This window comes from Pseudochaenichthys georgianus, unplaced genomic scaffold, assembly GCF_902827115.2.
Source record: "Pseudochaenichthys georgianus unplaced genomic scaffold, fPseGeo1.2 scaffold_488_arrow_ctg1, whole genome shotgun sequence".
Lineage (NCBI taxonomy): Eukaryota > Metazoa > Chordata > Actinopteri > Perciformes > Channichthyidae > Pseudochaenichthys > Pseudochaenichthys georgianus.
Genome location: NW_027263050.1, coordinates 78698 through 102446, shown reverse-complemented (window position 1 = coordinate 102446; position 23749 = coordinate 78698). Strand labels below are relative to the sequence as shown.

Genomic DNA, 23749 nt, shown 5'->3' with positions numbered 1-23749 from the left:
GGAGGGCTGGGAACCGGAGCGAGGAAGAGGAGAGGACAGGATGGAGGACTTTGTCGCAGAGGAGGAAGAGGAAGGGTTAATGGGATTAGTAGCATCTGAGTTTGGTGCAGACTGGGGGCTGCCTTTAGGAGAGCTAGGATAAAAAGCGGGGATCTTAGAGGTGGGAATAGTAGGGAAAGTAGTTTTATGATCCCCTCCCACTCTTTTAGCACTTCCGTTAGCCTGCAAACAGAGATGCCAAAACAGAGACTGGTCGTCAAAAAAGGAAACCTGGGTCAAATGATACATGTCAAAGGCAAGGCGATGTTAAAAAACACACTAATACTACACACACATGATATTACTGAGACTAAAAGACACCAACATGAACAGAAGGCTGTGTTTCTACGGTATTATATGAAGACACGTTGAAGTGGTTACCAAAACACTGCAGGAGTTAGACCGTGCGATGGAAGGAAGGGTCTTTGTTAGAGTTAGGCCTCGTAAAAATGGGCTGTGGGGGTGCATAGGAAGGCTGGAGAGGGTTAGGGAACAGGGTGAGGAGGGGGAGCAGACAGGGGGGCCGTGGCCTCCACTGAAGTGGCAAGGTGGTGAGTTGTGGCGTGGTCTCGAGGGAGAGGAAATACATCACCGTGAGGTTATTAGGAAGCGGTGCAGTGGTGGTGGGTTTGAGCAAAAAAGGTGCATTGTGAGAAGGGGCATAGCCGAAAAGTCAGTTAGGGTTGTTTTTCAGAGCCAAAGGCATCCTGGGATATTTGGCAACACTGTCTAGGAGCTCAGCTGTGATGGGAACTGGAGGTGTGATGATGACAGCGTCCACTTTTCTGTGCCATTTCTTTTTTTTTTTAAGTCACCAACACAGTGAAAACCATGAGCAGTGTGGACATGCAGAAGCTTACAGTACAGTGATGTTATGGGGTAACAGTCAAAAGTCAAACATGCCTTCTTGTCAGAGCGAGAGAAACATTAACAGATCCACAGTCGTCACTTTGTTCGTGACTTTATTTTTTTTAATCTCACAGCTTTGGTAGTCTTCCTCTAATCACACATGCCTCGTGTTTGATTCCCCTAAGGCCCTACAGTAAAACTACCTGTCGGAACTGCCTCTGAGCGTCCTGCAGTTTTTGCGGTTTTCCTGCTTTGTCAGTAGTACCCGGCGACTGCCTGGACTTCGCAGACAAAGGGACGGGCATCCGACTAGTAGGGGACGCGACACTGGTGTTCTGCAAGGGGATCCAAACGAAAAACAAAAACAAGAAATAAAACAAAAGAAAAAAACACACACCATACAGGAAGTATGAAAAATCAAGGCACTGACAGGTAACACCTCAAACCATTTACACCAGGGAAAGGTCATGCACCCAGTGGGACCCTCAATACACAGACGGACATGCAGTCAGGGAAATATCAGAGCTTAATCATCACGAGTGTTTTGGATGACGCTGAAGACCACACGGGTTCAGCGAAGGAGAAGCCAACAGAAATGCCACCCCCAATCATGTCGCCATGATTTCACAGAGGGGAAAAGCCACGGGGGACATTTTCCGATATTTCCTTTGGAGTGGATTAATGATTTTGTGATTTCGGGGGTTAAGTGAAGGTAAAAAAAGGACCCAAAGCCTCCCGATAAGAGCTAGAGAGAGACCTGCTGTACGGTAGTGTCACTGGGGACAGTGGTGGTGCTGGTAGTAGGGACGACTACAGGGCGCGGGAGCAGCTGGGGTTTAGTCTTCTTCACCAGAATGCTTTTGCCGGGTACCTTAGGGCCGGACCCCCTGGAGGTGGGCAGAGAGGACGACCTCTTAAGCCCCGCTCCTTCTGAGATGTTCCCATTCCCCGTGTTAGCTTCCTCCGTGGGGGAGGCCGGCCCCATCTCGCTGATGGTGGTCTCCAGCTGCTTGATGGTCTGCTCCAGGCTGTCCATCGTCTTGTAGGCGTTCTTCCGGATCTCGTCCGTCCTGAAGAGGGACTCTGAGTTCTGCCTCTTCAGCACCGCCCCCTTGTGAGCCTCCGCTAGGGATTTCGAGCGCGTGATCTCAAACCTCCTGGCCTCCTTGTGCTGCTTGATCGTACCGTCCGATTCCTCCTCGTCTTCGTACACCACCACCTGTAAGGTCTTCTTCCCGGACTTGGTGCCGGTGCGGATGGCCTGGGTGAACGCCGCCAGCTGTTTCTTAGGGAACTTAAACTTGAACTTCTTCTTACCGTCCGTCTTGGCGTCATCGTTTGAGTTCACTCCACTGTCTGCGGGCTCAGAGATCGATGAAGACGAGGATGATAAGCTAACGTGATCGGCATTGAGCTGCGAAGCGCCAACGTCTTTGCCGTCGACCACCTCGCTCCCTCCTGCTTTGGCCTGCCGCCCGCTACCCTTCTCAGAGTCAGACTCCTCGCTCTCCTCCTCGATGCACTCGGCCGCTAACATCCGGTCCAGCTCCTCCTCACCTTCGAAGATGACAGACAGACGTTTGTACGCCGAACGGATGTCGATGGGCTCGTCAAAAATGATGATGACGGGCTTCTTGTTGTAGCGGTTATCATGTTGGAAATTGGGATCCATTGAGGCGTTCCCTCGGTTGTGAGCGCTACCTACAGTGACCGTCTGCACGCTTCCTTTCTTGGCGTTGACCAGGTCCTGGTACTCGCCGCAGGACAGGGCCTGCACCTTGGTGTTAGTGATCATGAATGCTATGTTGTCAGGAGGGGGAGGAGCCTCTTCTCCAGGTAGGTCAGGACTAAGACTGTCCTCCTCGTTAAAGTCCACGTAGTTTGCTTTCGGCGGATCCTCACTGTGAGCCTTTTTCAGTGAACTTTTCGGCGCCACCTTAACGGTTTGGGTTGTTGTTGTGGCCACGGGCTCAGGTATTATACTCTTACTTGAAGAAACATGCTGCAGGATAGATTTACTCTTCTTTTCAGTGTTAATTTTGTTGAGGATTTTCCCCTTCTCCATTTCTACGCTGCTCTTCAAGGACTCGGAGCGTTTCATTTGCTTCCTTGGAAGTTTGAATCCTTTCAGGCCCACGGGCTTGGGGGATATCGGTGGAGGCGTTAGAGGAGATTTTGGCGGTGACGACGGTAGCGGCTGCTGACTTGGAGAATTGTCGTTAACATTGACATTTGACACCTGTGATGGAGGCTGTGCGGTCTCTCGCTGTTCGTGGATCTCCTCCGTTCCGGACAGCGTCGGATGCTCTTTGGGAATCTGCCCGGTCACATAGTAAATGACCTGGGAAATCAACGAGTAGCGGTTTAATATCTCTTGTAATATTGCACATATACCTGAATAAAATGTTATTAACAGAAAGTGAGTCCTACCCCTTGGCTCTGTCGCAGAGTAGTGTTCCCATTTTCATCTGTGTCGGAGTCTTTGTCCTCCGTGTGGACTCTGAGCTCTGCTAGGACAGTGTGTGAGGGAATAATATTACTCTGCAACTTGTGTGTAGGGTGGCTAAGGGTTAAGCGTGAACTCATATGGATTTTGCCGTAGAATCGGCACTGCACCGGGCTTTTACCTTATAAAATGCAGCAGAATAGTACAGTATGTAGACTGATACACCGTCAGACGTCACTTTTACAAGCTGTCCTGGTATTAAATGCATGTATATCAAAATGCATGCAGGAAAAATGTAAACATATTACTGTTAAGACTATAAGCCGGTTTATTTAATAACAGCCAAATAAGGTTATTTCTGAAGGCGACAGTATATCCCTACCTGTACTTTTTTGCACTTTCACGTCATCTAGAGACTACTAATCTACTAATCTGTATACACTTCCTGTCTCCATGTTTATACCATGCTGACACTGAGGTTAAATAAGCTAAGTTGTTTTGTTATCTATTACTAGTAGCTTAACATGTACTTAACTTATACTTACCTTTTACATCTCATGTTCTAACTTGGATGCGCACTTGATACATGAATGGAATAAGTAAATTCATTTTAAATGTGCAAAGGTTAACCCTATATGTGAAGAAATATAGGATTGTGCGACGGTGGCCGACAGGTGCAGACGCGCTATAACACGTCATCAGGATAAACTCACTGCAGTTTCATAAAATAACACAAATGTGCCAAAATACGTGTGTTAGCGCGTTCGCACCCGTCTGCCACCACGTCGTGCTGGTTGTATTCAGTAGGTGTAAAGCCGGGAGAGCAAACTGGAGTGAAGTGTGCAAAGACAAAGAGAAACAGAAAAGTAATCCCTGGGGAAAAGTGGGGAGAGTAGCATGCAAGGTGGCCGGACTGACCTCTAGTGAACCAAGTCTGCAAAAACAGGATGTGTCTTTAACGTTTCTCTCATGACCAATCAGCGTGAAGGAGGTAATTAAAGAAAGACACAAGACGATTGAATTGCCTGCAGAACACAGCGCCGTGGTCTTTATTGATAATTAAATCAACACACATCATTGTCTGGTCAAGGCGCACAAAGGACACTTTTTTATGCAGACTTAATCCTGAAATATATTCAAGCGGAGATATCCAGCAGAAGAGGGAAGGAAACTGAGGCAGCAAGGAAAGGAAGTGTTTGTTACAGGATTCTCTGGAGCCAAAGCAAGGGTGCAGAAGTTTGTGGAGGTGTTAAGGCAGCCCTCGAGTGTCAGGCAGTGGGCAGAGGCAGGCGGTTAGGAGGGTGGCTGCGCGGCGACAAGTATTTTACCTTTTTCTCTTTGAGAGGCAATACGGGCCGCAGCTCTCTGATTTGCGGATCAATTCGAGAGGCGGGTTCTACCAAATGTTTCACCCTACATCCCTTAACTGTGCACTATCTGGAACACCTGAAGAGTGGAGAGAGGTGAGGGGGAAACGGGAAACTATTGAGGAGGACGAGAAGCATCTCCCGAGAACCACCAGGGGATGAAAGGACAGACCCACTCCCGCAGTGCAGAAATCAAACAGAGACCTATGGATCGGGCCTGATGCATGTTTGAGGGACGTGTGTGCGTGTGTGTGTGTGTGTGTGTGTGTGTGTGTGTGTGTGTGTGTGGTGTGTAAGTATGCTTTTTACCTGAAGCTCAGCCATGATTTTGTCCCCTTCGTCCTCCTCTTCTGTGGGATCAGTGACGGGGGAGGGGTGGCCGGCTTGGGCTTCGTCTCTGGAGCGACCTTGTTGGCTTTGGGTTGGGGCTGGGAGGCGGTGTGTCCTCTTCCACCCTCCTGTTGGACATTATGAGAAGGAAATATTTTACGAGTACTTTTTCCACCCATGTAATTAAGTTATGCTAAACTGATCGCTTCTCATCAGCCACAAACACATATTTTCAAAGATCAAAAAACGATATTGCTCCGTGATTCTTTTCTCTTTCTCATTCTCATTACCAGCAGCTGCAGGCGGTTTTAAATAAATGATATATAATACTTATTGTGGGGAAACTTCGGAAGCAATTGGAGTCAGGACTCAGAGACTTTGATATCAAACACTGATGGTTATTTGGAGCTTCGGCCGGAGAGTTCACGAGACAGGTCCCGGGCCGCGGTCTGACCACAGGGTGGAGATGCCACCATCAGTCCTGAAGAGCCCTCCTGCAGCTCCAGGTTTCAGTTCAGAGTGTAATAATCAGCATTCTTCACTGGAGAGACTAAACAGCTGAGGACACTGAATCACAGTTGTTGTCTCTTACGGCTCGAGGTCATCTCCACCCCGAGAAGGAAGTGTTCCAGGTGTCCCACAACAACAACTATCTCTGACCGAGAGCTGCCCGCTCACAAACTGGCGACAACAACAACTTGCTAGAGCAGCCCCTCCTTACGGGAGACGAGGCTGCTCAAGGTCGGGCAGCTGCGTCAGAGGGCGAAGGAGGAGGAGGAGGAGGAGGACATGCAGGGCGAATTATTCCCCAACACTTATAACAAAGAATTACAATGTTCAACTATATATATATACACATGATATATCAAATTATACATTTTAACATATGGCTCCTAGAGTAGTTATTCATCTATATTAAGCCACACAAACATGAACGTGGTATTTACTTGCTATCCAATTAACATTATTAAATTAAACCAATCCAGCTTTAGGAGACACGGAGATGGGCGACCTGTGTGGAAGACGCCGTAGGGACACAGGTTTTAAATGATGTAACGTGCAACACAATAGAAAGAACAGACGATCTAAGTTTGTATATCGTTTTATTTGCCTCTTCTGTTTCGATTTGATCGACTTTTGTAAAGCCTTAGCCTTAGAACACTTCACCAGAGCCAGATGCGTTAGAAAGTCTGTTTAAAAGGCTTCTCAGGGAAGGATGACGGACCTGTGCAGAGACGGAGTCCCGCCTGCTGGTTGTAGACCACCTCTCCGGAGCGAGTGGTGGTCATGCCTGAGCTGGAGCTGGGGGAGAAGGTCTTCCTGGGGGGGGGAGGCGGTGGGGGGAGATTTGCTGGTCCCTCTCGCCCCCCTGCTTTGTTGTAAAACTGTCCGGGGACGCCGGCTTGGCGGGGGTCTTCGGGGGCGTCTCCAGAGCAGGTTTGCCTGGTTTTCTCCATCAGAGGCTTCGGAAGTTTCTCAGGAGCCTTCTTCTCCAGTCTGTCAGGCTGGAGCTCTTCTGCATTACAAAACAAGTCCGTATATAAGAGGAGACACTTAAATGTGTTCTTACAGCAATACATTCTATTTCTGTCAGAGGAGCATCTTGAATAACCTTTAATGACTCCTGGAAAAGGTTGCCGAGTTGTTTTAATATATCTAGTTTCCTTTATATCCATAGCTTGGTATGTCCAGCACTTGAGCATACATGGATTGTTTAAAAAGCATGATAGGTAAGAGGAGGTAAATGTATTTTGGGGTAAACGGTGCTTTTAAAGGGGCCATATTATGTTGCACATGGGAGACAGCCCCATCTGGAAAGAAGGATGCTTGCCTTAGCAGACCTTTTACATGCACACAACCCCACACTATAACACACTACAGGACAGGGACACCCCCCAACAAGCAGAACAGGGCCTCTGTGTTCGATGTGTACCTGCTGGGGACTCCAGGGGGTTGGGGGTGTCTGCTGGTTCTGCGGCGGCAGGGGGGGGCAGAGCCGGGCTCTCCTCCCATCTCCAGACTGGGGATGCCCTTCATCATGTTGGCCTGCGCCTCCAGGAGGATCTTCTCAAACTCTTTCCCGTCGTAGTGACCCATGTTCTGCCCTCCGCTCCTCCCACTCCTTCTCCGCTGCCTGGAGAGTGGAAAGAAGAGGAGAGGAAGTTAGGGAAAGACAAACGGTTAGCCTTCTACAAGCCAGGCGCTCTGGCTTTGTGTTGGGAACATGTCGGCTGCCCCTCCCTGGGCCGCTGGTTTAAACAATGTGAGTCTGGCTCTTCAGAAACCCGCATATATAGTAGGGAAGAAAGCTTCAGGATTTTACACCATTTGGCAATTGTTTTTGGAATGTATATAAAACGGGGACATTGCAGAAGCGATGGAAGTATGGTTAATCTAAATTATATATATATATAATTATAACTCTGCTCTGTTCGTGGATGTGCTTTGATTGACTCAAGTTCAGTTTCTTTCCCAGGGCCATGTGTGCACTAAACGCTGCTGATATTTAAGTTATATAAGCCTTCCGTGCAATACGAGGGGAATCGTGCAATTTAATTTATCTATTGTTTTTATATTGTTGTCTTGTTGTTGCGTGTTGGCACCTTGAGTCTGTTGTAATTTCGTTGTACTGTATTATATTCTTGGTCTGATTTCTAATAACTGCACACTTTTTATTTGTAGCATTACTTTGTGATATGTCTAATGTTGGGTAATGTTCAATTGTGTTTGTGTAATGTGATAAATGTAAAAAATCAATAAATACATGCGAGGAGAGAAAGCTCCTAAAACGCAGTGGCGAACCGTGTCCATCACAACTGGACCTTCTGGAGACACACCCCCCCCCCCGCCGCCGTTATAATGTCCGTCTTTTCACTGAACTGTCGTCTTGAAAAGGGTACTCACAACAATTCCGCTACAACTTCGTCTTCACCTGTTGCTCTTGCTATTTCAACGTTAAAAACAATAAAACGGCATGAATTGCTTCGTCGCATTCATCTAGGTCCTCTGTCTCGAGCCAGTTAACTAGCGGGCCTTCTAGAGCACCCTGGAACCGAGGGGAACTCTGAAAGAACACGCCCATTGGCTACAAATCAATATCTGATTGGTCGATCAAACTGTCAGTCCAAACGTACTCAGTCAGTGCAACGGCCAGGGCCTTCGATCAAGGATGTGGAATACCTGGGTGAAGGACATTCTACCCAGAGACCCAGAACAAGATCTGATTGGCTGCTTTCTTTTCTAACACAAACCCACTGAACTGCGTAGTCATGGTCCGAGAAGGACAAACAAATCAACGTAGCACTGTGATATTACAGATCAACAACAGATACCGTTCTCATTTATTCTTTTTATATATATAATTAAATAGATTTTTTGTGTTTTATCCGAGTGCTCCAGGTGTTCTCTGAATACCTTGAAGGCCCTGACGGTTCGCCACTGCTTAAGCGTTCTCTAAATCTGATGAAGCGGAGAAATAAGGAACTGTAGGGTTTGAGAGTCTTTACAAAGGACAGCTTTACAATGTTGGAAGTAAATAGATAAAGACCCAATAATAAGGTGATTAAAGTACCTCTATGGAAACGGCTCGGCTCTTGTTCTTGCCCTGGCTGTTCTGCAGCTCCTCTATGACGAACCCCGGGCTGGTAGGGCCGTTTCCGTTGTTCACCGGGTTCCCTCGAGTCTTCTTAAGACGTGCGGGACTCGGTGGATCCGAGGCGGCCCCTTTGGGAGACTCCCTGCCCTGGCTCTTGCCCGGGATGGGACTGGGGGTGTGAGAGGGGCTGGGGGTGAGAGGAGGGCTGGGCTGAGCGGTCAGGGCTGCAGACTGCTGGGACTGCTGGATCAGAACCGGGGAGCTCTGCACGTGATGGATGATCACCGGGGAGGAAGGCATCACCTCAGACTTGATGGTGGAGCTCTGGGGCTCCAGAGGCTCTGCAGGGGCCGCTGCCTCCACGGGGACGCTGGGAGAGGGACTGGGTCCTTTCTGAGAGCCCTCAGAAGCACATCTGGAGAGGAGGGGAAACAGAATGTGATGCAAAACATTACAGAGGACATTGTGCAGATGTTCAGGTTCATATTTGTACGTTATGCCTCTACTGACGTTTTCCATGCTTTAATGTTCAAAAAGCTCTTTATTGTTCTCATACTGCCTGTGCTGCAGCACCTCTTTTCACCCTCTGTCTGAAACCACAGCCCAGTCTCCCTTGTATGGGGTTTACAGACCATACACATGCACAACAACCTTCATAGCACACTACAGGAAAGGGAAACCCCCAAAAAGCACGATAGGGTCTATTCTTCCACTCGGTCATTTACTAATAAATGAATACACGACAATGATAGAAATATTTTTGTCCACCTACGTTTGTATTCATGGTCTTTTCTCCAGTGTTTGATTTGATTCTATTTGTGGGCAAGAAAAGCCAAAGGCCCCTTAACCTATTCGGGTGGTCCACGCATCCACCCCGCTCTCAAATAAGATAATACATGCGAGTTCATGGCTGCTGTAGACAACGTTCGTGTTGCTCTGTGTTGTGTTGTGCTATTCTCCCAAAAATATAATTTACAATTTAGGCGTTTAGCAGACGCCTTATTCCAAAGCGACTTACAACGACCAATTACAGGGACGTTCTCCCTGGAGTAACTAAGGGCTAAGTGCCTTACTCAAGGGCACACTAGTGGTGGTGTTGCAGGCGGGATTTGAACTCGCAACCTTCCGATCATCAGCCCACCTCACTATCCATTAGAGCAGCGCTTCTCGGTAATGTTCCCCCTTTGAAACATTTTCTCAGCCAAGTACCCCCTGACCGACCCCCAACATCTTTGATCGAAAAAGCCGATGTAAATAATTACAATATAGTGATGTCCCCTCAGTGTGTGATGTATTGCCTCCTTCGTGGTATGCATGACAACAAACTAAGGATATTTTCATTTTATGCATGAAAAAAAATAACATAACACTTTTATAAAACAGATTTTTCCAAGGAGTTTTTCAATTTAAGTCATATGTTATTGTGAAAAACTATAAAATACAATACACACATTTGACATGTTTATATGAGGACCCCCTTGGTGGTTTTAGGAAGGTTTTATACAAAATTGTGTTTTTTATTTAACTTATTTGACTAAGATTATTTTTTTAATTAACCTTTTTATTTAATTTTTAAAATCTCATGTACCCCCTGCAGTACCCCAACGTACCCCCAGGGGTCCGCGTACCCCCATTTGAGAATCACTGCATTAGACCAGGGGTGTCAAACTCAATTTCTTCGCGGGCCACATCAGCATTATGGTTGCACTCACAGGGCCGGTTGTAACTTTAAGACTATATATCAAAATACATATATAAATATTTAATATATATAAAATAATGTATTATATTACATTATTGCCTCTGCATTGGACTATTATCGGATAACAATAACTTCATAATTAACTACGCCTGAAAGCAGAAGTCTGGGGCAAATCATTGCAAGTCTCTTCACTGAGAATGTTACAAAATGATTTAAAAAAAATCTAATTCTGAGAAAAAATTAATATTGTGAAGAAAAAAAGTCAAATTCTGAGAAAAAAGTGAACTTTCAGATGCATTGTGGGATATGTAGTTTATGGGCAACGTGCTTCTGTAAATCAGCATGTAACCCGTATAATAAACATTATATTCTTTGCAATCTCTTGAGGGGCCGCATGAAATGAAGTCGCGGGCCGGATTTGGCCCCCGGGCCTTGAGTTTGACACCCCTGCATTAGACCACCAACAATTATTTTGCGATCCATTTGTAGCGGACGATATTTAATTGTGGCGGCCTGCCACAAATAAATCAATGTATGGGAAACACTGAACACCACGGGGTACAAAAACCTCCAAAAGCTAAAAGTAGGTCAAAGACTTGGAGGGAGAGTGGGAGAAAAGAGTGAACTAGTTTCTGTCGTATTAAAATGGAAATGAAGCGCTGCAGCGTCCCCAAATGTAATTCTCTTATCGGTTCAGTGAAGCTCCTCCGACCCTTTGATGGGATGAAGGCGGTACAATCAAATCTGGATATCATAGAAACCCGTGAGCAGCAGATTCTCTTCAATCCCTCTCTTTTTCTGATGCCTGCTTCGTCTCCACTGATATGTGTCTCACCTCCTCAGACCGCCGAGTGTGTCGGTCAGGCTCTTGACTCTCTTCAGCATGCTGTCCAGTTTGTGAGGCTCCTCCTTCAGAAACTTCACCGCATCCACCTCCACCCTGAGCACCGAGCGCATCCTGGTCTGCAGGGATGGAAACTCTCCTGAGGACACACACGGGAAGACATCGTCTATATGGGTATATCACACGACTAACTTTAAAGAAAATACACTTTTATGGTAGGTTTATAAATCCATGCATTCTCTTACTTTGTCTCTGTCTCAACAATTTAGAGGTATCTTTAATTAAAAGCTACTAAAATGTGTTCATTAAAGTCGTTGTTATCATCAAGGCTGTTGTTAAAAACAGCTTCTTCCACCTCAGGCAGCTGGCCAAAAATAAAGCCTTTTTTAAATAGCGACCTCTTTCAAACGGTAATCCATGCCTTCGTCACCTCCCGCTTGGATTATTGTAATGCCTATATGTGGGGATGAGTGCATCCTCCCTCGCTCGCCTGCAGATGGTGCAACATGCAGCAGCACGGCCACTAACTGGCACACGCAAACACGAGCACATTTCCCCCATTTTATCTTCGCTCCACCGGCTGCCCGTTCATTCGAGGATTCATTTTTAAACTCTTTTATTTACTTTTAAAGCCCTGAATGGCCCCGCCCTACCTCTCTGAGCTGTCACACAGCTACACGCCAACTCGCACCCTCAGGTCAGCTGATCAGCTGCTCCTGAGGGTGCCAAAGTCTAAGCGCAGAGGGGACCGTGCTTTCTCTGCTGCCGCCCCTAACCTGTGGAACGACCTGCCCTCGCTCATCACACAGGCTCCCACACCGTCTGCTTTTAAATCCCGTCTTAAAACCCACCTCTTCTCCTTGGCATTCGGAAACAAGTAGATTGTTGCTTTTAATATCTTTCAGTGGTCTATGTTTTTATTATATGGCTGTTTTTTTTTTTTAATTATTACGTTTATTCTGGTTTGTTTTGTGTTTGTATCTTTTATTTTAGATGTATTTATTTTATGTTTTGTGAGCTTATCTCTCTGTACAGCACTTTGGTCTGAAGGTTTTAAAGTGCTATAGAAATAAAGTTGGATTGGATCATACATGCATATCAACATGTGGTCGAAAATACTTTAATGGGTTAACTATTCGACTGTCTTTGCATACATCTAACATCTGATGATATACTGTTTTTAGGGGTAATTCATTATTTCATTATTCCCCAGTCCTATTGGCTTGTATATAATATTGTACCGAGTCTTATGAATATTAGTTGTTGCCTTCCCCGTCTCGACAATTTAGAGGCATCTTTAATTAAAAGCTACTAAAATGTGTAAATTAAAGTCTTATCAACATGTGGTCGTATGTTAACCATAAAAGTGGAAAATACTTTCATGCTTTCACTATTCGACTGCGTCTTTGCATACATTTAACATCTGATGAGATACTGTTTTTTAATGTTAATATATAGCAGGAAAACTATTTGGATATACCCCAGCCCGATTGGCAAAATATTGTACTCACTTACTTTAATAATATAACATTACATCGCATTTAGCTGACGCTTTTATCCAAAGCGACTTACAATAAGTGCGTTCGACCAACAAGATACAAACTTGAAGAAAACCCACGTGTTTCTGCTGATGAGAACTTGGGTCCCCTTCACAGCGAGCCGCTTGGCCGATGCAGAGCGGAGTGCACGTGCTGGGGTGTACGGTTTATATCATTGTGTGATTCGTATTTGCTAATCTATATTTACTGCTTCTCACACTTCTTAGCTAAGCTTGGGAACATTCCTTATTAAGAAGATGTGTTGCAGTGTTGTTAGTTACACTCTCTGTGCACCGACCGTGTGACCTTCAATATAGATACGGCCTCCCAGAATGCCCCTTGATTATCACCAAGCTGTCCCCCTCCCTTTCTCCTCTCTCTCTGTGTTTACATATCCTACTCTTGGTCCTTCCCTCTGCAGGCTGTACTCTCCGTGTGACTGACGGAACTGTCTTGCGAGACATAAAATACGACAGTTTGATTCTCTCTCCACATTTGATACATCCTTCACATTAGTTGTCGTCTTACCTTTGAGCCCAGCCAGAGACTCTCCCACCTTCCTCAGAGTCACCGCTCCCTCCTCCACGTCCTTCATGGTCACGACTCTCTGTGCCGCCGCCGCCGCCGCCGAGTCGTTCTGCAGAGAGCCCACGTACTGCTCCAGATCTCTGCAGAGGATAACACACGATGAATAAGGACAACAGCTGTTAGACTTCAGAGCATGGAGCACACGACAAGTTGTCAGTAAATTGAAAGCAGAAACAATGGGAAAGGAAAACCGTGATTAAATGTTTTAATATATATATTTTCCTGTTATTCTGACATTCTTTTCACACTACTTCTAACAGTGTATTTTCATTTACAACCACCAGGGGGCAGGACACCACCATGTATCTATTCTAAAAGGCCATGTGGTGAAACTGATGGGACAAAGGTGAAAGCAGACCTCGGGACAAGATGCATTAAAAACTAAGAAAGTAATATTTTAAATAGTTCAAGGATCACCACAGACGATACGCATTCCCACTGAACCCTTTCCTGGGTATGTCGATTGCTTAGTCTAGACCGTGACTGTCTACACACTGAATATGGGTTTATTTCCTCACAGAGAAAGATGGCGACTCCACATGCTGAATGATAACATTGTGTGCCGGGTTGGATGGCGTTTCATTGTGGCCGGGTAACCCGTGAGAAACACTCTTTTATACAACCCCTCCTAACGGGAGAGGGAAAAGTAATACGAGTGTGAGATGCCCCGCTATGCCAAGGCTAGTTGGTGATAAAAAGCATGATGGGAAATTCCAGATGAGAACAAAAGGAAAACAGTTTTTTATCAAACCTCTCTCAGACAAAAACAGATGCAGTACGTCTGTCTTTGTGTGTCAGCATTTCCAGAAACCCTCATGAAATACTTAAGATTACAAGGCTCAGTTGAATACTCCACTCTGATTGGACAATTACGACATTCCAGAGGTTGATCATTTTCCTCTAACAGACCGTTGCTAAGGAGAGAAAAAGTCTGGATGATTTAACGTCTGCTGTGAACAACAACGTTCGTTTTCAGGAAGTCAACACGAAAGGGAACGGCAGAAGAAGACATGTATTTTGGCTCTCGTCGATAACCCACAGAATGATTATCCATCCGACTACCCCCGCACTTTTTGAAGTATTTTCTGTCCTTGGATTATACGGAAACTAATACAAGTAGTTTCATTATTTAAAGGTCCCATGTCATGCTTACCCGGTTCTCCCCTTGTGTGTTATGTAGGTTGTTCTGCATGTGTACGGTCTGCAGAGTCTCACACCCTCAAAGTGCACCCTGTAGCGAGTAACCTCTAACTCAGAGAAGACCCGTCTGCTGCCCCAGAACGCCTCGCTGGACATTTCTCTTTTTCAATTTGTTTCAAATGGACCAATCCGTGGAGCCCCTCACACACCAGGATCCCTTGGCCAACTAACAGGGAGTCCCATTGACTCGCATGGAGCTCCCTGGTTGGTAATAGCCGAGTTGAGATGGCGGAGAAATGCTCTCCGCAGACTCATTCTTACACCTTTTTCTTACTCAATATCAAGCCACACTTATTTGTGAGTGTGTGTGTGTGTGTGTGTGTGTGTGTGTGTGTGTGTGTGTGTGTGTGTGTGTGTGTGTGTGCTCAGGATGAGTTTCGCGCTGTATCACTGACCCGGAAACCACCCCAGTAAGCCAGCTCACTGAGCAGCGAGTCTCGCAACGTCCCGACCAATCAGAGCACACTGGGCTCACAGGGAGGGGGGGGGGGGGGGGAGGAGCTCCAACAAGCCGTGTAGGACAGAGAGTGAGTACACACACTATACAGAGATGCCGTGAGAAACCAATGTGAGTTTGGAACATTGAACAATGTGAATCTATTCTATTCGACCTCAACGATGGAACTATGATCAGTAGAGATGGCCATAACACGGGACCTTTAAACTACTAATCCTGTTTTTGCTGTGCCCCTCCAGGTCATGATTGATATACTGCGCAGGGGTTTTTCACAACACCCCCCCCCGTGTTCTGCTGACTCACAGCCGGCTGAATACCAAGAGCAAATGAGAATTTAATCCACGACTTCCGCCTGTTCATTCCTCAGAATCCACGAGCACATCGTGTTTATTGGAGCGTATGTTCACCACTGTCTCGCAGCACACCACTGTTTGACCTGGCAAGTAAATAAAATAAAAGAAGATTAACTGACTGCTCGCTGCTGGCAACGTGGCGCGAGAGAATAAAGTACGAGCAGGACAGAGACCGGGCTCTCCTGTATGAACCTGTCGTCCGCAGGGCGTTGGCTTCTCAAACAGAGACACAGGTAAACTGCTGAAACTAAGCCTTTTGGGGATTTCCTACAAAACGAAACACCTTGACGTGGGATTATAAATAATCCCTAAAAATTACAACAATAAGCATTCGGTAATGGACGCAAGCTACACTTATGGACAGTCTTCCACTAATGTACATTTCCAAGATATTGAAGTGACTGTTATTTGTATATATTGATTGTTGTGCTTTTATTTATGTCTTAATGTATATGTATGTATATCTAGGACAGCCTATACATATTTGTATACATGTTTTTATATATATATATATTCGTAGTTTTGTATTCTGGATTGTGGGAAACGGTATTTCGATCTCTCCGTCTGTACACACAAGCTGAAAGATTGACAATTAAGTTGACTTTGAAACAGCTGTTTATAGAAAACACGGCTAAGGGGGGATTTGAGCAAACGTACCCGAGTTGTGAGAGCACTCGCTCCTCCAGGCCCAGGTACTTGTGCCGGTCTTCTTCTACCAGCGCTCTCTGCCTCTGCACCGGATCCTCCAGACCCCGCATGGCCTCGGCAAGTTTCACACTGATTTCCTGCTCGGCGCGCCTCAGCTGGACCCGTAGTGCCTCCTGGTTCTGGAGCTGAGGGGGTGAAGACAGTGGGAGAGAGATATTAGAAAGACCTGATCTACCACTCAGCATATAGAGCCTGGGGGGGGGGGGGTAACCTGATTACTTTCCGTTACTTATGGACCTTAATATCAAATGCAATGCAAATAAATCCAAGGGTAAAGAAGGGAGCGGCCCGTCCACACAGCGGCGGGCGTTGAAAGCGTCACCATTCACTTTGAATTGGGTCACTTTTCGCCGAACTGCATTGTGGGAAGCGACGCGGAGCTTTGCTGGCGTGGCTCGCTGCAAAAGTTGAGCAATGTTGACGCCTCGGCAGAAGCGTCAGCCAATCGAATCATATGCCAGTACGAGCTCTAGCCAATCAAACCGCTGCTTGTGTGTCGGGGGCGGGAGATTCATGTGATTGGTTGTTGGTCGAGTTTCAGACACGCCCGCCGGCAAGCGACAACGCACGGCGCCGTGTGGACGGGCCGTTACCGTACTTACTCCATAAACCTGCAACTGACACACTTGGAAATGGATTAAAAGCAGAAAGCGGTCTCGCCTGTTGCTGCCTCATCTGATGGAGTTGCATCCTGAGGTCAGAAACATTCTTCCTGAACTGCAGGAGGTTGACTTTGATGGGAACCGGGCTCCTGTTCGATGGAGAGGCGCCGCTCTTTGGAGCCAAGACAGGGGAGCCGCCTGCATGGGGGACAAACAAAGAGCTTTTACTTCAGAAAACTGAAACGATAAAAGAAGAAAGATGTCCTCCCTGAGGACATGCGGGGGGATCCCGCATGTCTGCAAACACCCTCTCCCTGGCAACGCTCGGCTCTGAGTAATCCTAATGTTCCGTAATGATGGCCTGAAAGCTCCGAGGCTGTGTTTTCCCTCCTGCTCAATAAGGGCACGTATATATTGGCTGCACCTCTGAGATGCCTGTCGTCCGATTTTTCGCTAGAGATGGAGGAGAAGTTGAAACCATGGAAACCTAGCGAGCGATATTTGTGCTTTTGGGTGAGCAGCCCTAAACGGACACATTTAATTTAGAGAGCACGTATTATGTGTGTTTTCGGGTTCCTTAGTGCTTCTACTGTGACGTGTTTCCAAGCTTTAATGTTCAAAAAGCATGAAGGGGACATCCGGACAAAAACAACCAGATTCAGAGACAGCTTCATCCCGCAGGCAACTGTTCATAACATCCATCTGCTACTTAGTAATTATTTATCTATTATCTAATATATCATTCCAATAACTTGTATATACCGTACTTTTCGGACTATAACGCGCACCTGCATATAAGCCGCAGCAGCTAAATGGTCCGTCTGTCTTGCTCTCGTTCTGTCTCTCGGTTCCATCCACTTTTACTTTGGCGCGCGACCTGTCTCGCTCTTTCCCGGCCTCCAGCTTTCCCTGCTGGAGCCCGCCCTTAAAGGTGGCGGGCGCGGACCGGTCCTAGAGCCCGTAGAGTTAACGGTGGTTAATTTTACCTGTAAGATCCATAGATTTAGGAGGTCCCCTAGTGGCCGTTAGCTGTACAAAGAAAAATGGGGGGAAAGTCGCGGCTTATAGTCCGAAAAGTACGGTAGACTCGTATTGCACTATTCCACTTTTTTTTTTGTATTACTTTTAATATAGTATATTTTGATTTTGTTTTAATATTGTCTGCTTATCTGTATTATTGTGTTGCATTGTTGGAGAAGCCTGTGACCTAAGATTTTCAACGACATAATTACTCTGAAGCTATGTTAGTTTGACAATAAAGAACCTGGAACCTCGGGGATTGTAGCCTTTGTAGCCATTTACATGCACACAAACCTACTGTATACAACACACTACTAGCTTTCAATTCTGTGAGAACCAAAAAATAAAAAGTCATTCAGCGTGGGTGAATGCAACCAATACTACATGCTTGGCTTTCTAGTGGCCTCAAAATATTTGTTTTGTAATTTGAGAGAACCAATCCGTTGACTTCAGAAACATGTGGTCCATTAAAGTAAGTAAAGTGAGTTGCAGAAGAGGTCAGGGCATGTTCAGAAAGCACTCTAAGCTCCCCTGACGCTCCCTCTGTTGGTATAGTAAAAGAACAATCTTTTGTCTTCGTAATCCCAAAATACTTTTCACAACATATTCCTTACAAAGTCCCTGACAGCTGCCTAGACCTGAAGGACAGGTTACAGCGAACACTGCTGCGAGTGTGCAAGGACACAGTGTCCGTCATGTCTGGTGTCAGGAGGAATCAAAGCCCTCGCTGCAACTGTTATGATAATTTGGAGATTGCTCCAAGCACAACATGACGAGAAGTAAATCCCTGTGAAAGCTACACATTAAGCGTGTCACGAGAAGAGAGATTAGCTCCGTGAATAATGTTGTGTGTTCCTTCTGCTCGTGGGGAGGTTGCAGGTCTTTTTTTAAATCAAGCGTTGATCTGGCCACAGACCCCTCGAGAGCAGAGATCTTGGCAGGATACGGAGTAATAGCGTCTTGTTTTAAGTAGCGCTTTAAGGAGCTTGTGTTAGCTCTGGGTGTACAGGGGAAGGGATTGTAATGAAAAGCAAAGAAGCCCTACTTTCATGTTCATTGCAGACTGCTGGTTGACTCCGCTGTGTGGGCGTGTCTGCACGGGACACAGAGGCGCTTAGGAGGAACAACAGTCATGCAATAGAGGAGAATAATGATCAAGATGCTAACCTGAGCTGTGTGCGCTGTGAGCTGGAGACGAAGTCTTCGAGGGTCGCTCGCTGCAGCCGAGAGAAACATTTATAAGAGCAGGAATTTGGTGGCATTTGGAGGTTTATAGGTTTGTATTAGTGAGAACAGACACAACAAAGAATGATGGGAAAGACAAGCAAGAGAGGTTACAATGATGTTAACGAGCTTCATCAGAAACAGACTGTCAGGCAAACATTAACACATCTCTACAGAGAAGATGCAAGAGTTGAAATGCAGCCAGGTAAACCAAACAGTTATCCTATAAAGACCTAGTTCCTCTTGACCTATCTAACCTCCTATGGCCGTTATAGAGGCACTACTTTCTCGCTGTTTCCTCCTGAAGCTTCACTCGTTGCTATGCTGTTGATGCTTACCTTAGTAGCTCCTTGCTGCCACTAGTGTTTGGCTCCTTTAAAAGTGCATGCTGAACAAGACCAGTCAAGCTGGCAATCTGTTGCTCCATAGCCTTCATTCGCACTCTGCAGAAACATCAGAAAATTCTACTTTTATCACTGAGGACCTATTGGATATCACAGCTGCCACCAGAGCAAATATCAGCTCAGAGTGGAAATGGAGGCACAGCTAAATCAATTAAATATGATGTTTTTTGTAATTTTAAAAGGATAACAAAGTGGAATTGATTTGCAATTATGCCCCGAGTAAATATTGATGAAGTAAATAGTGTCTGAATCACAACAATGCAGCACCCCTTGACTTGAGTCTTTCCACAATGAGAAAGACGCTTGAGTCCAAATGGAATACAAACAAGATGGACGACTTAAGACGAGAGAAAAGCCCTGAGGTCGAGACGGGGTCATTTTGTTTTTTAAATAAAACGAGTGTTTGTCACAAGTGGTGGTCTCCCTGAAGACCATGAGAGGACAATGGGATAAATACACTGCCTAAAGAAAGCCAGAGGGATGAAGAGTAGAACTAACAGCCAGATTGCTTGGTGAGCCTACAGGTTGAAAAGCTTTTGTTTTTTAGATTGTTTATCTTGAGGAAGGACAGGCGGTCAGCTGAGGACTCGGTGTGGTTTTAGCTGAATATACCTCAATAAACCTCAGCATATGTCACATGTTGGGTCTATAGGCGCATTCACACCGCAGTACTTTTCCCACAAAGGTTCATGAGAACTTAGTTAATGAGAACCTTTTTACCCCCTTTTCAGAAAGAAGAAAGGGAGAGAAAGGTTCCTCTGTCTGATTGGCTGGGCGGATTGCAAACCACGCCCCGTCAAACTCCCAACAAGTTGTGTGAAGCCGCCATTTTATTATCCTCGCATTAGCATTATTAGCATTAGCATTAGCCCAGCGCAGAAACGCAGAGAGACTAACTTATGGCAACACAAAATAAAACATGGGAGCAATGGAGATGAGGAGGTGTCGGCGTTCTGGCGATTTATTCGGAAGGCTTCAGTAGAAGCTGCTGGGACTCCCAGCAGCTTCTACTGAAGCCTTCCCCAACTCCGGGGACTTCCGGCCGGGGACTTTGGGCGGCAGTATACGCCGTGAAGTGGTTTGCGGCCTGCCAGTAAACCCAAAGCAGAAGAAGAAGAAGTGACGTCAGCGGCTTCATTTGCCTAATCCTCCCCCAGGGATTTATTCCAGTGTGAACGCGATCTGAATTTAGTTCATAAATTCTCATGAACCTTTGCGGGAAAAGTACTGCGGTGTGAAAGCGCCTTATGTTTATTTAGAAAGGTAAGCACAGTACTTTCCCACTCAAACTCTAACACTTTCTTCTCCCAGGGCATCGGCTGCCCAGGTGGTCCTGCCTGATCGCTTTGACTGATTGAGCCATTTCAAATACTTATTCAACCCTGGTCAATATGTTCTTTGGTTTTCCTAGGTAAGCAAATCGCCTGCCTTTAGTTACACGCCCGTTTGTCCTGTTAAGCGGCAACAAACCATCTTTCTATGTTTATGTGCTCTCAGTCAGACGGGATAAACCGAACCCAGGTACCAAAACGTCTGCAGTGGGTTTGTTGTTAGAACAATAGCCACGGAGTAACAGAATAATATACAGTGGATTAATGGGGTCTCCAGATGCTATACGGTTTGAGTGGTTGCAGCTACGTCTGGGTCTACACAATCTGTAATAACCAACAGACTGTGAAAACAAGGGTCAGATAAGCAGAACTTGTTATACACACAAACCACACAGATGCATAATCATGTCTGCAGAACCTGACGCTCAACACACGCTGGGTTATAGTTTTGGATGATGGAACAGTCAGCAGCTCGTTGTTAGGATGAATCTGGGATGCAGAGTTAGTCCATGCTCCCATGCGACGTCTAAATAACATTATATTTAACCAGCCTGTGCGTCCTCCTTACCGTGTGTGGTGCTCATTGGCAGGTGGGATGGGCCCCTGCAGGTGGCCCTGGATGTCGGACACCACAGGGGATCCCATGTTGTTTCGAGGCTTGGTTCCTGACACTTCCTCCTTCCTGAAGGACTGGCGCACAGGTGAGCTTCTCTCCATGGGAACGCCATGAGGAGGAATGCCATGAGGAGGCATCCCGTGAGGAGGCATCCCGTGAGGAGGCATCCCATGAGGTGGCATGCCGTGAGGAGGCATCCCATGAGGTGGCATGCCGTGAGGTGGCATGCCGTGAGGTGGCATGCCGTGAATAGGCATCCCATGAGGAGGCGGGCCATGAGGATGTCCCCCGTGGATGTCAATCATCCGTACCTCAGCCATGCGGTGCGGGGATGGCGGAGGAGTCTTGGATCCCAGAGTTGGAAGCTGGCTGTTTCTGGACTTCTGCCTGTAGAGGGAGGGATGCTCCATACTGTCTGTGGGACTCGGCCCGCTGTAAGAGCCCGTGGAGCGGATGGAGGCTCTGTGAAATCCCCCCATGCCATGATCTGGAACGTCAGAACCAGGATTGGGGTGCGGTCCGTGAGCCATCCTGCCATCTTGGAGCAAGTATGGATCCGCGTACAAGCCCTCGTTGCCCCTGGACAAACTGTGGCTTTTAGCCCCTCTGTCTTCATCCGGTTTGACGTCCCTTCTCTCCAGGATGGCGCTGGCACACGGGGAGATGGAGCGAGGACTGGTGTTGGGAAGACGCTCTCTTGGGATGGTGGCGCTTCCAGGTACGGGGCCCTGCCGCGGGCCGAAGGGGATTCTGGAGGGGGACGGGGGCATGGAGTGGGGGGTCGGGGGAAGTGCTCCCTGCATGGGGTGGTGAGGGGGGGGGCCCATGGGGGGCTGTCTCTGAGGGTGAGGCCCATCACGGCCAGCATGCACCATCTCACCGTGCATCTGTAGAAGCACAAAGGCAAGCTGTTAGTGCTTTCACAGAAAATGTACATCACACAGACAGATACCAGTAAAAGACATACAAACTAAAAATAATATTTTAGTATCATTTTATTCTTGCTTTGATCAGCCCTGCTGCATGTTCTATGACTGAGTTCTTTATGTTTTAGGTGGAGGTCTATGAGTCCCATGAGGAAGAGAGGAAGATCATGAAGCTGCTGTTGAAGATTAAAACTGGGACATCACCCATGAGAAAGGTTTGTTGTAATCTTATTATGCAGTAAATGTATAAACACACCGTATTCAAAAACAGACATGGCGTTATCATTCTTGTATTTTATTATTCTTGTTTTATTCAGTCCCGTTCTATTTAATCCCAAAGCTATGTGTTACTCTGATTATTACCTGGGCAGCGGGAGATAAGTATTGTTACCTTTGAGTATGAAAAGTAAAACATCCTTTATTTGTAGGCCTCTCCAATAAACCAGACTGCATATTTCTGCCAGCTTCAGCGACTGTTTATTTTGTATATATTCTGTGTTTCTCGACTGAAGTGGCGTTGAAACAAAAACATCCAGCTAACTCGGTTTGTTGCTTTTCAAAGAAACTGCTCGTCAGCGATTTCTCCAGAAGCAGAAAATAGCTACTCACAAAGCTACAATCCCCAGATACACAGTATACCATTTCACTCACAGTCCTGGATCTTATGCCCACAGGCTTTTATAAAAACAATAATACATGAACGGTAAACTATTTATTCTGTATTCCTAAAGTGAATTTCCTTTTTTCAACTTCAAACAAAGATACGATTGGTGCTTTTATAAAAATAGGTCACATGTGCACCTGCAAGAGGCTGGTTGGTTAATTGTCAACAACATCTATCTATTCAAACAGTCAGCATATTTGGGACGCTGTGTTTTGCACCAACACCCACGAAGGACCCTTGGAAGCTTATGTGCAATAAACCTCTTTTAACTGCAGTGGCTTTCCGGGTTACACAGGCTGCGGTAACACTACACACAACGAGGTGAAACCTTTACATGTACATCGATGAAGTCAAAGGAAATCTGGTTTATGCGGTGAACCACCCGATGTGTCGAGTAAAACAAGTTTCCATCACATTTCTTGGCAATTATCTTCGTGAGAATCTTTGCTTCCTTATTTGTGGCGAGGCAACTGAAAGTGAGAAATACACTACGCTGTCTTCCTTATGCAAGTGAACTGATAAGCAGCAAAACAAACCTTATCACACAACACTTAGATGTAGATGCTATAGTAGCCTGCTGTAGCTAGGGTTAGCTTCTTTTAGCTAATGTAGCTAAGTTATGGTTTAGATCAGGGGTGTCAAACTCAAGGCCCGGGGGCCACATCCGGCCCGCGACTTCATTTTATGTGGCCCCGCAAGAGCTTGCAAATAATGTAATACGTTTATTATACGATTAAATGCCGCTTTACAGAATCAGGTTGCCCATAAACTACATGTCCCACAATGCATCTCGTTTGTGACATGCGCACTGAAGAGACTTGCAATTGTTTGCTTTCAGACGTAGTTCATTACTAAGTCATTATCCTATCCGATAATAATCCAATTCAGAGGCAATAATGTAATATAACACATTGTTTTATATATATTATATATTTATATATATGTA

At 46.2% G+C, this 23749-nt stretch overlaps 1 protein-coding gene across 1 annotated transcript in view; it reads right to left on the bottom strand.

Annotated features, from left to right (window-relative positions):
- LOC117442842 (sickle tail protein homolog) overlaps positions 1-23749 on the bottom strand; it is a 60822-nt gene that overhangs the window by 2796 nt on the left and 34277 nt on the right. Inside the window, 23 exon segments of the mRNA XM_034078804.2 lie at positions 2-222; positions 1092-1223; positions 1646-3229; positions 3319-3380; positions 3383-3398; positions 4663-4769; positions 5001-5066; positions 5069-5159; positions 6257-6286; positions 6288-6377; positions 6380-6481; positions 6483-6547; positions 6965-7040; positions 7042-7134; positions 7136-7165; positions 8603-9041; positions 11164-11311; positions 13239-13378; positions 15966-16141; positions 16677-16816; positions 18806-18855; positions 19201-19305; positions 21166-22100. Of these exon segments, the coding sequence (XP_033934695.1) occupies positions 2-222; positions 1092-1223; positions 1646-3229; positions 3319-3380; positions 3383-3398; positions 4663-4769; positions 5001-5066; positions 5069-5159; positions 6257-6286; positions 6288-6377; positions 6380-6481; positions 6483-6547; positions 6965-7040; positions 7042-7134; positions 7136-7165; positions 8603-9041; positions 11164-11311; positions 13239-13378; positions 15966-16141; positions 16677-16816; positions 18806-18855; positions 19201-19305; positions 21166-22100 (4898 nt within the window).